The sequence below is a fragment of the Lepidochelys kempii genome, chromosome 3, assembly GCF_965140285.1.
Source record: "Lepidochelys kempii isolate rLepKem1 chromosome 3, rLepKem1.hap1, whole genome shotgun sequence".
NCBI classification, from domain to species: domain Eukaryota; kingdom Metazoa; phylum Chordata; order Testudines; family Cheloniidae; genus Lepidochelys; species Lepidochelys kempii.
In genome coordinates, this window is record NC_136382.1 from 162,636,980 (window position 1) to 162,650,495 (window position 13,516).

At 39.6% G+C, this 13,516-nt stretch overlaps 2 protein-coding genes across 7 annotated transcripts in view; one reads left to right on the forward strand and one right to left on the reverse strand.

Annotated features, from left to right (window-relative positions):
* RAB3GAP2 (RAB3 GTPase activating non-catalytic protein subunit 2) overlaps window positions 1-13,516 on the forward strand; it is a 72,030-nt gene that overhangs the window by 40,557 nt on the left and 17,957 nt on the right. For 4 of the 5 annotated variants that reach the window (XM_073338849.2, XM_073338850.2, XM_078852262.1 and 1 more), the window contains 8 exons: window positions 383-599; window positions 1,004-1,147; window positions 1,544-1,626; window positions 3,127-3,191; window positions 3,554-3,644; window positions 7,711-7,838; window positions 9,205-9,418; window positions 10,830-10,927. In XM_073338849.2, coding sequence (XP_073194950.2) covers window positions 383-599; window positions 1,004-1,147; window positions 1,544-1,626; window positions 3,127-3,191; window positions 3,554-3,644; window positions 7,711-7,838; window positions 9,205-9,418; window positions 10,830-10,927 — 1,040 coding nt within the window. The remainder of the gene's footprint in view (window positions 1-382; window positions 600-1,003; window positions 1,148-1,543; window positions 1,627-3,126; window positions 3,192-3,553; window positions 3,645-7,710; window positions 7,839-9,204; window positions 9,419-10,829; window positions 10,928-13,516) is intronic. The other variant, XM_073338851.2, reaches the window with a different exon arrangement.
* The window catches only part of IARS2 (isoleucyl-tRNA synthetase 2, mitochondrial), an 88,544-nt gene that overhangs the window by 5,224 nt on the left and 69,804 nt on the right, over window positions 1-13,516 (reverse strand). The window contains exon 24 of one of the 2 annotated variants that reach the window (XM_073338852.2): window positions 7,822-7,861. The exons of the other annotated variant lie outside the window; for it this stretch is intronic. The gene's annotated coding sequence lies outside the window, so the exon portion shown is untranslated. Of the gene's footprint in view, window positions 1-7,821; window positions 7,862-13,516 lie in introns of those variants that run through there. 2 annotated transcript variants of the gene reach the window in all.

The following is a 13,516-nucleotide window of genomic DNA, read 5'->3' on the forward strand; positions in this document are numbered from 1 at the left end:
ACTTGTTTTGTGTGCTAATTGTAATGTGGCTTGGGAGGGTTTGTTGATGTCACTTGTGTATGCTGAATCCCACGTACTATCCTGGTGACTTGATCTGGGAAGGCATCCCTTTTTCTGTGTCAGAAGAGCTTGGTTGGGGGGAGAAAGAGCAATTGGCCCAATCAGTGTGTTAGGGAAGTAAATGTGAGTAACGATATTTAGGTTGGATAAGGGTGCTTATATTACTGTTAAATAGCATTTAGGTGGTCACAATAAAATTTTTGGGGAGGGCACAATAACCTTCCACCCAACACTTATATAAACCTTGTTCCAGGAGCAGGCAATTTTCAGTTGTGTGTGTTTGTGTAAACTAGTTGACTAATTCCTGTCCTTTCTTACAAAGGATATCGTGATGCACAAATTGGTTGGATTCAGACTGTGGAAGACCTTCATGAAAGAGAAGCTGAAAAAATGGTTTTTTCTCCTTTTGGAAGTACTCGAAGTCCAAGTAGAGTGGCTCAATTTCTTGTGATCTATGCTCCAAGAAGAGGAATCCTGGAAGTGTGGAGCACTCAGCAAGGACCCCGGGTTGGTGCCTTTAATGTGGGGAAACACTGTAGGTAAGAAATGCTTAGCATCTTGACATGATGACAAGTACGCTGTGCTAGTGGGATAAATAAGTGTGTAATAGACATATTCCTGCCTCTCAGGCAGTCGTCTTCCAGTGCCCACAGTGATGAGTGCTAGTAGACTGGTTTTGAATTGCTGACGATGCCTCTGATCCTTGCTTGAATGCAGCGCACAGTGCTCTTATTTATGAACAAATATGTTTCCTTTTCCCTCTCCACTGCTAACACCCCTGCTAATCTTTGCTGGCATAGATCACTAATTAGATATTCTGAAGTTTTTCATTAGTTGTGCTGGGTCCTGGCTACATGAAATTCTTCCTTGTGTCTTATACAAAAAATGCATGTTGGTAATTTCAGTCTTCATTGTCATGGCCATATCTGTGTGTTTGTTTCAGGTTGATGTATCCTGGCTATAAAATAATGGGTTTAAACAATATGATTAGTCAAGGTTGGCAGTCTCAGACTTACCAGATATGTCTTGTTGATCCAGTGTCTGGAAGCATAAAAACTGTTCATGTACCTTTCCATTTAGCATTAAGGTAAGGTTAGCTCCATTTTATATAATAATCTACCTTAACTGTCTCCTATCAAAAGGCTTCCGTTAAGAAGTGTTTGAAATTGTTTTTTAGTTCCAGAGGGCCAGAATTAGCTATTCTTTCTCATGCTGAGTAGTGCATTATTCCAAGAGTAGTCTCATGCACTTGTGTGGAGAAAGGTGTCCTCAGTGTGAGTAATGATGGTGGAATTTGGCCCTTGGGAAATGAAATGTCTGATTATTTTATGAGACGTAATACTTGAGTTTTAGAATAACTAGTAACTGTTTTCATTTTATGCCAGAGTGAACAAAAAATGTTTTCACCAATGATGTAATTCAGAAGTAACAAACATAAAATTTCAGTGTGTGTTTATATAAGATGTTTAAAAATCTTTTTCAGTGATAAAAAGAGTGAACGAGCAAAAGATATGCATCTAGTGAAGAAGTTAAGTGCTTTACTCAAAGCTAAAACCTCAAATCTGGGTAGGTTTCTCCTAAGTGTTTGTTGTTTCTTAATGTCTCACCAACTGAAGCACACAATATGTACCCTGTATCCCTAGTGTACGTGTATATCATACATATACACCTGTCGATTTTGCCATCTTTAATGTTCGTTAGGTGTAAGTGAATTTGTTTGCATATTGAAAGAAGACCTGCAAACTTACTATTCAAATGTATATTAAAATCAGGTTAGAATTGTGCTGAGTGCTTCAAAAAACTAGATTAAGAAGAGCGTTCAGTTAATGTTCGTTTCTTTATACACATCTGCAAAGTCTAGATAAGTCTCAAATTATCTGCCATGAGTCTGCTGGGGATGTTGTATTCACTATTGAGCTCCACAGCTGTCTGATCATGGGATTCAAATAATCCTTGCTTTTTTTTAACTATGTTCAATAGAATTAGGGATTTCTTAATACTATTTTACCAAGAACAAACAAAAAACCAATGTTGGAGACATGCTGTATCTGGGGAGCGTTAGGGGGCAGGCAGTACTTTCTCCTGAAGGGTTCAGTAGTGTATGTGATGTGAGCGGCAGCATCTGACTAGCTCAGTTGATCTGGATTGTGCAGACGGGCAAAACAACATAAAAAGGTAAATTCTCAGTGTGCTGTACAGTATATCCTTCTCACCTTGGTTATTTGGAGATGTTCAGCACCTCATTTTAATTTTAGAGCAATTGTTCTCAACAGTAAAGACATCTGAAGAGTCCTCTTGAAATGAAATGGAATTATAGTAATTTTTAGGTCTTCTACGGAGCAGTCCCAGCCCCACTAATGATATCTTTGTTAGTACTTTTTGCACTCCCATCCTAATGTTGACTCAGGTCACCTGGTATGACACGGTTCAGTTGTATTAAAAGTGAGATTTTCTCACAGGGCAGGGTAAAATTAGTTTGTCAGGCTCCTAGTGCATATTGGCACAAATTATGTCATGACTTTTGCAAGTAGCCTGTAGATTTTTAAAAGGCTCCTTGGGTGAAATCCACTCTTGTACAAAGAGCCAGCACAAGCCCAGTCCACCACTTAAGTCCTAATTGAGCTCTATTTTTAGCGTTTAAATGGTGCGTAGCGTCCATGCTTGCCAGCTGCATGGGGTAGGAGGGATATCACCTTTTGCGCATAGATACCCTTGTTCCTATATGTAATTTTTTTCTTACAAAAGAGGCAAATTTGGAATAATACATGCCTCTCCGTTTCTGAGACACAAGGTGGTTGAGGTAATATCTATTATTGGACCAACTTGTTACTTCTGATATTACCTCACCCACCTTGTGTCTCTAATGTCCTGGGACCAACACAGCTACAACACTGCAAACAGTCAGTGTGAGTTTTTTCCAAGTTAATGGTGGCAGTTTGTCCAATCATGTCAAACCAAACAATTAAAATGTAAATAAGTGTACAGCTTCACTGTGGTGCAGAATGACTTGCTTTTCAAGATCCGTGTTGCAAATATGAATTAATGACTTGATCATCTTTGTTGCAGATGTGGTTGAAGCTGAAGCAAAGGAATTAATTCTTGATATTAAATACCCTGCTACAAAAAAACAGGTGAATATTGAGAGGGGGAGTTTCAATCTGGGAAAGAATTTCACATGATCAGACTTGGGTGTAAAGCCATTGACCTTTCACAGTTTTCTTAGTTCTTTCCATGGTTTCTCATTGACAAAGCTTAAGGACTTGCTTTACAGCATTGCTTATTTTATTTTTTCTATAACATAGTACATAGAATTCATGTTGATTTGTGATTTTGCTGCAGGATCCATTTGTGCTGTAAGTGCAAATATGTGTAGCGGAAATAGTAACTTAAAAATACTCTGACTTGTATTGTTATGGGCTTCCTTAAACACTTCAACAGTAACATGAAGGAAGATGAATGGAAATACTTCATTTTGTTAAATTTCTGCTAACAGGCTTTGGAAAGCATATTGGCAAGTGAACGTGTACCACTCTCCTCTCTCTCAAACATCACTCAGACATTGATGGACACCTTAAAAAAACAGGGTAAGTGGAAGCTGCTTTTGTAATATGCAGACACACACACAATCTATCTGTGGTGTGGCTTGAAGCAAGACTACTGCTGTGAGGCCAGGAGAATATCTATCATGGGACTCCACTGCTTCATCAAGCTTGGCCTGCTTGGCTTTTCTGCCAGCTAGAGCAAGACATTCCTTTTGTATTTTTTTTTCCCTGCCTGCATCAGCTTGCTAGTGAGCACCTTCTCCAGCACTTGCCATGTATCTATAATGCAAGAATTACTTCAGTATATTTTTGAAATCTTTGACAGGTTGAATGAGTCCATGCATTATGTATATTTTGCAAATGCAAGAAGCATAAATTGCTTTCAATTAAATACACACAGATATATTCCTGTCTTATACGTTTATATACATTGACTTGCAAATAATTCTATCAATATGTTTCAGCATCTTCACCAAACTTTTATTTTGTATATATTAGTAAAAATAAGCTGGGCTCAACTCTGTTGTATAGAACAGGAGCCTCCAGGACGTTCCACCTTATAGAGCTCCCTCTTCAGTCTTCCCCCTTCCTTAGGAAGAAAATTAGGTCTGGTCCCTTAAACCCTTAAAATTTTTGGATTCACTGAAGGCACTGAACCATGGGCACAGAGGTTTTATGCCACTGAAATGGTTGTAGATCTATCTGATGCTTCCCTTCTTCTCCTTTTGGGCAGCATGGCTTTACTGGTCTTGCACTTCTAGGTCTTTCTAAACTGGGGGCTGTATCCACAGTTTCCCTTAAGGGTAGGTTTCTCAGGCCAAAGAAGTGCATTCGGTCAAAATTCTGACAGATGGAGGAGGGTAAAATAACCCAACATAACTCCTCCCTTGAAACTAAGGAAATGCTTCTTGCGTTTTGGATTCTGTTGTTTTGGGGGGGCATGACTAGGTCTTGAGGGAGGGAGCAGGAGAAGAGTCTATCTCTGTGAAATCACCTTCAGATGCACAGCGACTTTCCAGCGTAAGATAATGTTCATCCTATTGTTGTTGTTTTGCATGGACTCTATCCACACTGTGAGGAGGAACAGCTGAGCCCTTGGCAGTGTAGTTCACAGAAGCCGTATTACTGCAGGAGGTGCATGGAGGCCCTGAGTAAACAGAATTTGCCTGTGGATCCCAGAATGCTTGTGGGTTGGGAGGGCCTGTCCCTGACCATCTCCGTAGTGAGGGATCCCCCACTGATGATGTGTAACTTCAGAGCTGTGGAATGAAATAGGAGTTTTTCCATTGACTTTAATGGGGCCAGGATTTCACCCTTGGAGTGTTCTGCCCAACTTTGGCCTGCCGTGATCAGGACAAGATATGGCTTTAAATAGCTAGTGTATCCACTCAAATGTGAAGTCCTAAAAATACAGATTCTTATGAGAAACTATTTTCACAATGAAATGGAAAATGTATGCCTCCATTTTCATTTTGTATTTATTGAGTCCTCTTTGTTAGCTTATGTGTGCTTTATGCACTGTCCTCTCTTTTTCCATCTGCACTGTATTACTGTATTCCTTGCCTGGTCACATTAAAGAACAAATTTGGCTCAAGTTCGTACCTCCTAGTTTGGCTGCGTATCGGCCAGTAATATTGTGGCTAAATGGATATTCTGAAACAGATGTTGGCCTGTATGAATCCTGCTATTGTGAGGAAAAGGTCAATTGATTAGCTGTACCAAGCTGTTCAGGCTTCCTTTTTGTTTCCAGGATTTTTAATAGCAGAGTATCTGAGGAATGGCTGAGTTTCATAGAGAGAAAATTGTACACTGGGAAGTCATTTGAGCACACAAATGGTTTGTTCAGAGACAAATCTTTCTACAGAAAAATCAGTTTAGAATCTTTGTTTTATGTCCTTTAATGTCAGGTAAATTAAGACATTATTAAATATGATACTGGGTCTGTCGCAGATAGTGCTTATCAAATGTTGTTCTTAAGAATTGGTTTCCCACATATGCAGATTAAGAAAGTAGAGAGACCAGGTAGGTGAAGTAATATCTTTTATTGCAGTGGTTTTCAACGTGTGGGTCGCACTGGGTCATAGCGGTTCTGGTCAGCACTGCCGACCGGGCCATTAAAAGTCCTGTCGGCGGTGCTGCCCAGCGAAGGCAGGCTAGTGCCTACCTGTTCCGACACCGTGCTGCGCCCCGGAAGCGGCCAGCAGCAGGTCCGGCTCCTAGGTTGGGGGAGGGGGCGCAGGACTCTGCATGCTGCCCCCGAGCCGGTTCCCAGCCAGTGGGAGCTGGGGGGCTGTGCCTGGAGGTGAAAGCTGTGCTGCTTGCGCGCCTCCGCCTAGGAGACAGACCTGCTGCTGGCCACTTCCGGGGCGCAGTGTGGTCCGCAGTGCCAGGACAGGCGGGAAGCCTGCCTCTGCACCCCGGCTGCGCCGCTGACTGGGAACCACTGGAGGTAAGCACGCACCCCAACCCCATGCCCCAATCCCCTGTCCCCCTCAAACCTAGAGCCCCCTCCTGCACCCCAAACCTCTCATCCCTGGCCCCCCCCAGAGCCTGCACCCCCGGCCCAGAACCCTGACCCTCTCCCACACCCCAACCCCCTCCCCATCCCAGAGCCCTTTTCCCACACCCTTAACCCCTCATTCTCCGCCCTACCCCACAGCCCTCACCCCCGAACCCCAACCCTCTGTCCCGGCCCTGAGCCCCTCCCACACCCGAAACCGCTCATCCCCAGTTCCGTTGGATCTCGAGCATCAACTATTTTCTTCAACTGGGTCCCCAGAAAAAAAGTTTGAAAACCATTGTTTTATTGGACCAACTTCTGGTAGTGAGAGACACAAGCTTTCAAGCTCACACAGAACTCTTCTTCAGGTCTGGGAAATGTATGCTGTATGTCACAGCTAAATACAAGGTGGATGAGATTACTTAGCATAAGTAGTTAACACATTTCAAGGGGCCATTCAAGGTGAAGTAAGAAAGTAGACATACATCAAATGACACATTTTTTTGTTACCTGATCCCATTGTTTAGATTCAGTATCTTATTCTTCAGTTTAGGCCTTAGCAGGTAGAAGACAAACTGAGTGAGCGTGCATGCTGAGTAGCAACTCAACAGTTTAGAAAGACTCCTAATTGCAGACGTTGGTGTCTGTTTTGGGCATTCTTGTAACTGACTGCTTCTGCGCTTGTTTTGAAATTGCAGGAAGTGTTATGCAAATTATACTGAGGTGTTGAATTGTCTGTTGCATGTTGTTTCACAAATGTGAGTTACTATATAAACTGAAAAACAGCCTCCCTTAATCTTGGTGTTTCCATTGTGCCTTTCAACTTGCACAAGAAGCTGAGCTGTGAATAGGCTCTTTATTTAGTTTGATAAAGAAGAAGAAAACACTTAATTTTTTAGTCAAATTAACTATTACTGTATTGAGGTATTAGTGCTTTTTAAAATTCTAAACTCTGGGTTGATATCAATTGCATGTGTCTTCTCTGGCTGCCATAGTTATGCTAGTTGCTTTCCCAAACTCTGAAGAATTACAAATATCAGGGGATTTCTACTGATTTTTGTTAACACGGTTTCCGTTTGGTCACTGAAAGACAATAATGCCCATTGTGTTTTCTCAATTTTAGTGTTGGAAACTTTATTTGCAGCTTTTTTATTTTATTTATTATTTGCAGATTTACCACATTCACATATTGGCAGCATAACAACTAAAATTCATGCAGCATTGTACTTTGCAAGGAACTTGTGTTTGTTTTTAAAAAAGTAATTACTTGAAGAGTGCAGTCTGTAGCATCCTGCATTTCCTTGATTTTTACATGCTGGTGCACAAGAGGTCCTCTACAGTAGCCTTGTGTTCGGTGTTCCATTGCAGCCTTTTTCTTGGCAAAAATAAGCCTGATACCCTATTTGCTTTTGGGCAAAAATCATCCTCGCTTTAACTTGCCATGTATTAAACATCATATCGTGAGCAAGAGTGTGTCGAAAACATTACACTGGAGCATATGTCATCTAACTCCTTTATAAGAGTTTAATGAAACTACAAAGGACATTTCACAGCTCCAGTTCACACATTCATTCAGACTAATGCACATCTTTATTTCTCTCTCTCCAGAGTTTGTGTGTGTTGATGAAGGATTGCTCCAGTTCTGTGCAAATAAGTTAAAGCTGCTGCATCTTTATGAGTCAGTCAGCAAACTGAATTCTTTGAGCATGCAGCCAAGCACTCCGCTCTCTGATAATGTAAGTAACATCAAAACTTCTTTCTGTGAAAGAATTAACCATTTGGCAGGTAGATTAAATGGAAAATTACTAGGGCTGTCAAGCGATTAAAAAAATTAATTGCAATTAATCCCGCTGTTAAACAATAATAAAATACCATTTATTTAAATATTTGTGGATGTTTTTCACTTTTTCAAATATATTGCTTTCAATTACAACACAGAATACAAAGTGTACAGTGCTTACTTTCTTTTTTTACAGTGAAAATATCTGTAATAAAAATAATATAAACAAAAGACGTAGTATTTTTCAATTCACCTAATACAAGTACTGTAGTGCAATCTCTTTGTCATGAAAGTTGAACTTTGTAAATGTAGAATTATGTACAAAAATAAAACTGCACTCAAAAATAAATAAAAATAAAACAATGTAAAAACTTTAGAGCCTACAAATCCACTCAGTCCAACTTCTTGTTCAGCTAATCGCTAAGACAAACAAGCTTGTTTGCATTTGTGGGAGATAATGCTGCCCACCTCTTATTTACAGTGTCACTTGAAAGTGAGAACAGGCGTTCGCATGGCACTGTTGTAGCTGGTGTCACAAGATATTTTCATGCCAGACGTGCTAAAGGTTCATATGTCCTTTCATGCTTTGACCACCATTACAGAGGACATGCGTCCACGCTGATGACAGGTTCTGCTTGATGATGATCCAAAGCTGTGCGGACGACACATGTTCATTTTCATCGTTTGTCAGATACCACTTATGGTTATGACCAGCTAAATCAACCGCCGATCACTTGCCCATCGACTCCTGTAAGGAGTCGATGAGGGAACGTCGCCCATTGATGTCACGTAGTGTGTAGATCTAAGCTACGTCGATTTGAGTTACGCTATTCATGTAACTCAAATTGCGTAGCTTAGATTGACTTTTCCCTTCAGTGTAGACAAGGCCTTAGTCACTTAATATGTGAGACAGAGCCAGGAATAGAACTCCTGTCTCCTGACTCCAATCATTTGTCCTAAGTGCAGAAGGCTTTCCTTTATCCTTTTTGGGAGGAAGAATTAATTCTGGAAACTAACTTGTGACCAAATCTGCCTTGTATCTAGTATTTTAAATAGATGTACAAAATGTTCTACTTCATATTTTGGGTTACTTTTAGTATCATTACAGAAATCTCTGCATATCGGCATTACAGAACCTTGCAATAGGTCTGCCCAATTTGCAAGGTGGCTGCTTTCTCAAGGATTTTTGGCTAATTAAAAAAAAAACTGCAGTCATGTACAGCAGAGAGAAATTGGGTGTGGGAAATAAGTATGTTATATCTTCAGATACAAACTTACATATGGTCATTATTTACAGTTGTTCTAATCTTTCTGCTTTTAAGGATTTGGCTAAACTACTCAGGCTGGATGAAAAAGTGTTTGCTAGGCTCCAGACGTTACTGGAAAACTACAAGCAAGAAAACATCCAAACCACCATTCGATTTGCTGATGATAAAGATGGTATATTGCCTGTGAAAATGTTCTTGGAGTATTTAGAATATGAAAAGGACATGATTCTAGTGAAGAAACTAGATGAAGGAGAATATGTGGCTTTAGGTAAGAGCTCTTGAAGGACTAGTGTTTTGTCAGATTAATGCTTCATTCTGTTTTAGTCTAACTTTAAAATCTGGATAAGACGGGGCTCAAAATATTTACTGGATGGACATTTACTAGCCAGAGGACTACATTTATTAAGTAGACACTGAAATAAAAGAAGGCAGAGGCTCTCCAGTTAGATCAAGGGGCATTGCTAGGGCAAGAAACCCACACTTTTTCCTTAGCTTCAGGAAACGGGGTGCTGGAATTCCCATCAATGTGTTGCCTCTCAACCTCCCATACCACGCTGCCTCCTTGGAGTGAGAAGGAAAGTATTTCTCAACTGTCCACCTATCTCACTCCCCTACACCACTCCCCACCTGCAAAGGGCACCTCATATTAGCAGATATCAAATTATATCCTTCTGCCCAACTATTTAACAGATACCAAATTTGTATATTTGTGAGGCAAATGGCGTCTAGTCATGGCCTCAACAAACTTTCCTCATGAGAGGAATTGGAGGTGAAGAATTCCTGGGGTGCCTATCTTTATGTCTGTGTGAACATCAAAGGCCCTTTCTAGGGTAGCCTAGAGTCTAGTTCAGTGTACTTCTCCTATATCCCCTCCAAAATATTGTACTTGGGTTTTAAAACCAGGACAGAGTCACCAGGCCTCTTGCTGACCAGAACCACCAATAGACAAGCTGCCTCAATAACAGAACTACTGTAAGCTGGTGGTATAAATAATGGCAACAAAACATAAATGCTAATGTAAACTTTCTCCTGAGTTCAGCTTTGTTTCCTAGAAGAGAGCCCCTATGCCTCTACTTCTCTCTGCCTCAGACACATCCAACCATTTGTATACTCCTGGGTTGGAGCTAATAGGACTCTCATGATCTGACACCAGAGTGAGTCAGCAAAAATAGCTCCGGTTCTCCTGCTGGATTCTAAAACACGCCACCATGGCACACAGGCCTGGATTACTTGGCAGCTAAATTTGCTCTCATACATATTCTACTTTTTAAACTCTTCTCTATATTTAATGGTGATACGTATAATCTGAACTGGTGCAATCTGTTTTACATTGTTATATAGCCCTTTGTCCACACACTCTATTTGCCTTCCCTTCTTCCTTGTTTTTGGAAAAAAGAATTAAGAGTAAAATAGTCATTCCAAACAGTACTGCTCTGTGTATCCCACTTCCTGGCAGCTGTCCAGAACTATCTCCTTGACCCTATCCTTGTCTGTCTATGGATCCACAGGCTCCGCATCAGCCAAAGAAAGGCTGTGACCTAGGCATTAGGATATTACACTGTTTGCTCAAAGCTCCCTTGCCTCAAGCCCAGTAAGTCCTGATCTGTCTGGTGAACCAGTCATCTGCATGTTGAGTGTTGGATCATTGTAGATGAAGTTGATGTGTTGTTTGTTTTTAGGGAGCTTTTTTTTCTGGAAATGTTTGTGTGGCGAGAGTTCCACAGAGGAAATGTGCCATACGCTGGAGTCTGCAGGATTTAGCCCTCAGTTATTATTGGTAAGATACTGATTTAATTGTGTTCCTTGCTTTTTACCCAGAATATACATGAATTTAAACATCTCAATGCCAGAAAAATTTCACAATTTACAATATTGACCTTTAAGCACCGGGAATAACCATGTACACTTAGCATGTTAGTGTCTAGACTTCTGCCCTTTTTGAGATCTGTAAATCCCTCTTTTGAGAGCATTGTCAATTATGTTATATAATAAAATGGGTACAACTCAGGATAAAATAGAGAGAGGCATTTAAGTTCTAGCCCCAAATGTCTTCAGCCTAATTACTATATAATGTATATAATCAGCAATACACATGCCATCTTAAAGATATTTTCTTCACGGCTCTTTTGCTATGAGAAATAATATACTTCATGCCAGCAGATAAGCAATAAATCCAAGTGAAATACATATTTTTGTGGAATGAGACTTGGTGAGGAAACATTTTCATTTCAAACATAGAAAAAGTTGTTATAAACAAGTGAGAAATTATTTTAAAAAATGAATGTAATTTCAAAACTGTTTTTTAAAAATGCATTTTTACAGGCTAATCTTTTAAATTCCAGTGAAGATAATCCCTTTTAAACTAAATATTCCCTGCAGTGCTTGAAACCCAAGCACCACAGCAATAAGAACCTGAAAGTGAAACTGAGTTACTGATTTTCTTCATTTAACCTGAGAGAGCTGCAAATAGTGAACACAGCATATGCAGTGGCAAATAGATTAGATTTAAAAAAAATCTTTTGATAATCTACATAATACAGGTAGGCAGATTTGTATATAGGGTATGAGTTTCTTTAAGCTGATGATGTAGAGTAAAGGCAGTACAACAGGCTGTGTCCCACTTTAGGGTCCTGACAGACCCTCATGTTCCAAAAAAAAAAAAATCATTGACTTGTTATGAAATGCACAGAGCATTTTTTATAGTGTAGAGTAGATATTTTGCCTGTTTTTTTCCCCCTCCTGTAACCTGCTCTGCTGCTAAGTTTTACCTCCAAAGCAGGTGTAATTAAAGACAGCTTGATAGTCGACTAAAGTTTTAACAGATTACTAAGGCCTAACCTATAATAGCTATACTATACTGTATACTCTATACTGCTATACTATACTGTATACTCTATACTGCTATACTATACTGTATACTCTATACTGCTATACTATATAGCTATATAGCTATACTGGCAAAATGCTTGTAGTATAGATGCAACTTATACCTGCAAGGAAGTGCTTTTGTGTGTTACAGTTTATACCTGTTTGGCAAGTGGAATAAGACCTACAGTACAAGCACTTCTGTGCTGGTATTAGTGTGTCTACAGTAGGGTTTTTGCTAGCATAGAAACATTGCAGAAAAAAATCACACATCTAACCAACATTGCTTTTCTGGCAAAGGCTTCTAGCATAGACCTGACCTCAGGTTTCTGTAGGATTTAATACCAGGTTACAATCTAAAGTGCTACATTCTGCAAATTTAGAAATAGCAGGTTCGTTACTGATTAAATGTGTAATTATCTAGGCAAAGACATACTAAGATGGAAAATTGTTTAATATTCCTGATGTCTGATTTAGTCATTTTTCAGAGTTGAATCACTTTTATTTGCCATTTGTATTTTGCACGTTGCAAGTATTCCATTCATGCAACCTTTATGAAGGTAGACTAGCCTACTCTAATCTGTGTGTTCATGAAGTGAAAGTCTGCCAGACAGCTAGCACAGTTTGCCATAGTCTCTGTAGTAGTTTTGGGGCTATTGTTAGAGGGAATCACTCAGTCAGCATCTTGTGTCCAAATAAACATGAATACCATTATTTGCAATTTTGGAAAGATCACAAGACTACCAAAGCCTAATGTAAAGTAGCTGCTGTCTGTAATTTATAAGTTTGTTCAACTACACACACAAGAAATTTCTTAATTAGCATTGCACTATGATGATTAGAACACCTAAACTATCAGCTATTTCTCAACATTTCTGTTGTTGTGCATGAGTATTAGGAATTGTGACTCTTGGTACCAAAGGGTTAATTGAATCCAAATATAATTAGGAGTCTATAGAGTAATTATCTGGGTTGAGAAGATGACGTACTAGTTAAACTGGTCTTTTAGTCACTGATATTAAATGTAGCTCTTATGCATCAAATCCTTGTATTAACTTTTTAAAAAATCTTAATATACAGTCCTCTACAAATAACTACTTATTTAGCTAACATTCATTACGTGCCTTAATAGAACTCCTTTGATTTTAGAAAACAATTTATTTGATCAGTGAATTACCCCCCTCCCCCCCCATAAAAAACACTCCTAGTTTGGCTTCTGTACTATATGTGCGCTTTTAACATCAACTGTGTATGCTCATTTCTTGCAGCCTATAGATCATTGTCTCTTGCATGTTTCATCTTCTCCTAACTCTGGTACTTTCCTACCCCAGAGTTATGACTGAAGCACTAAACTTAATCTTTTCCGGTTTTAAGAAACTTCTGCTCCCTGCCTTTATTTTGCGATCTATATAATAACATGATACTAATTTTGTCCAGGTTGAGATGGGCTGTTTTACTGCAATTGTCTGTCTGCTGGCTCATGAGAGGAGTTTGTCCCGGA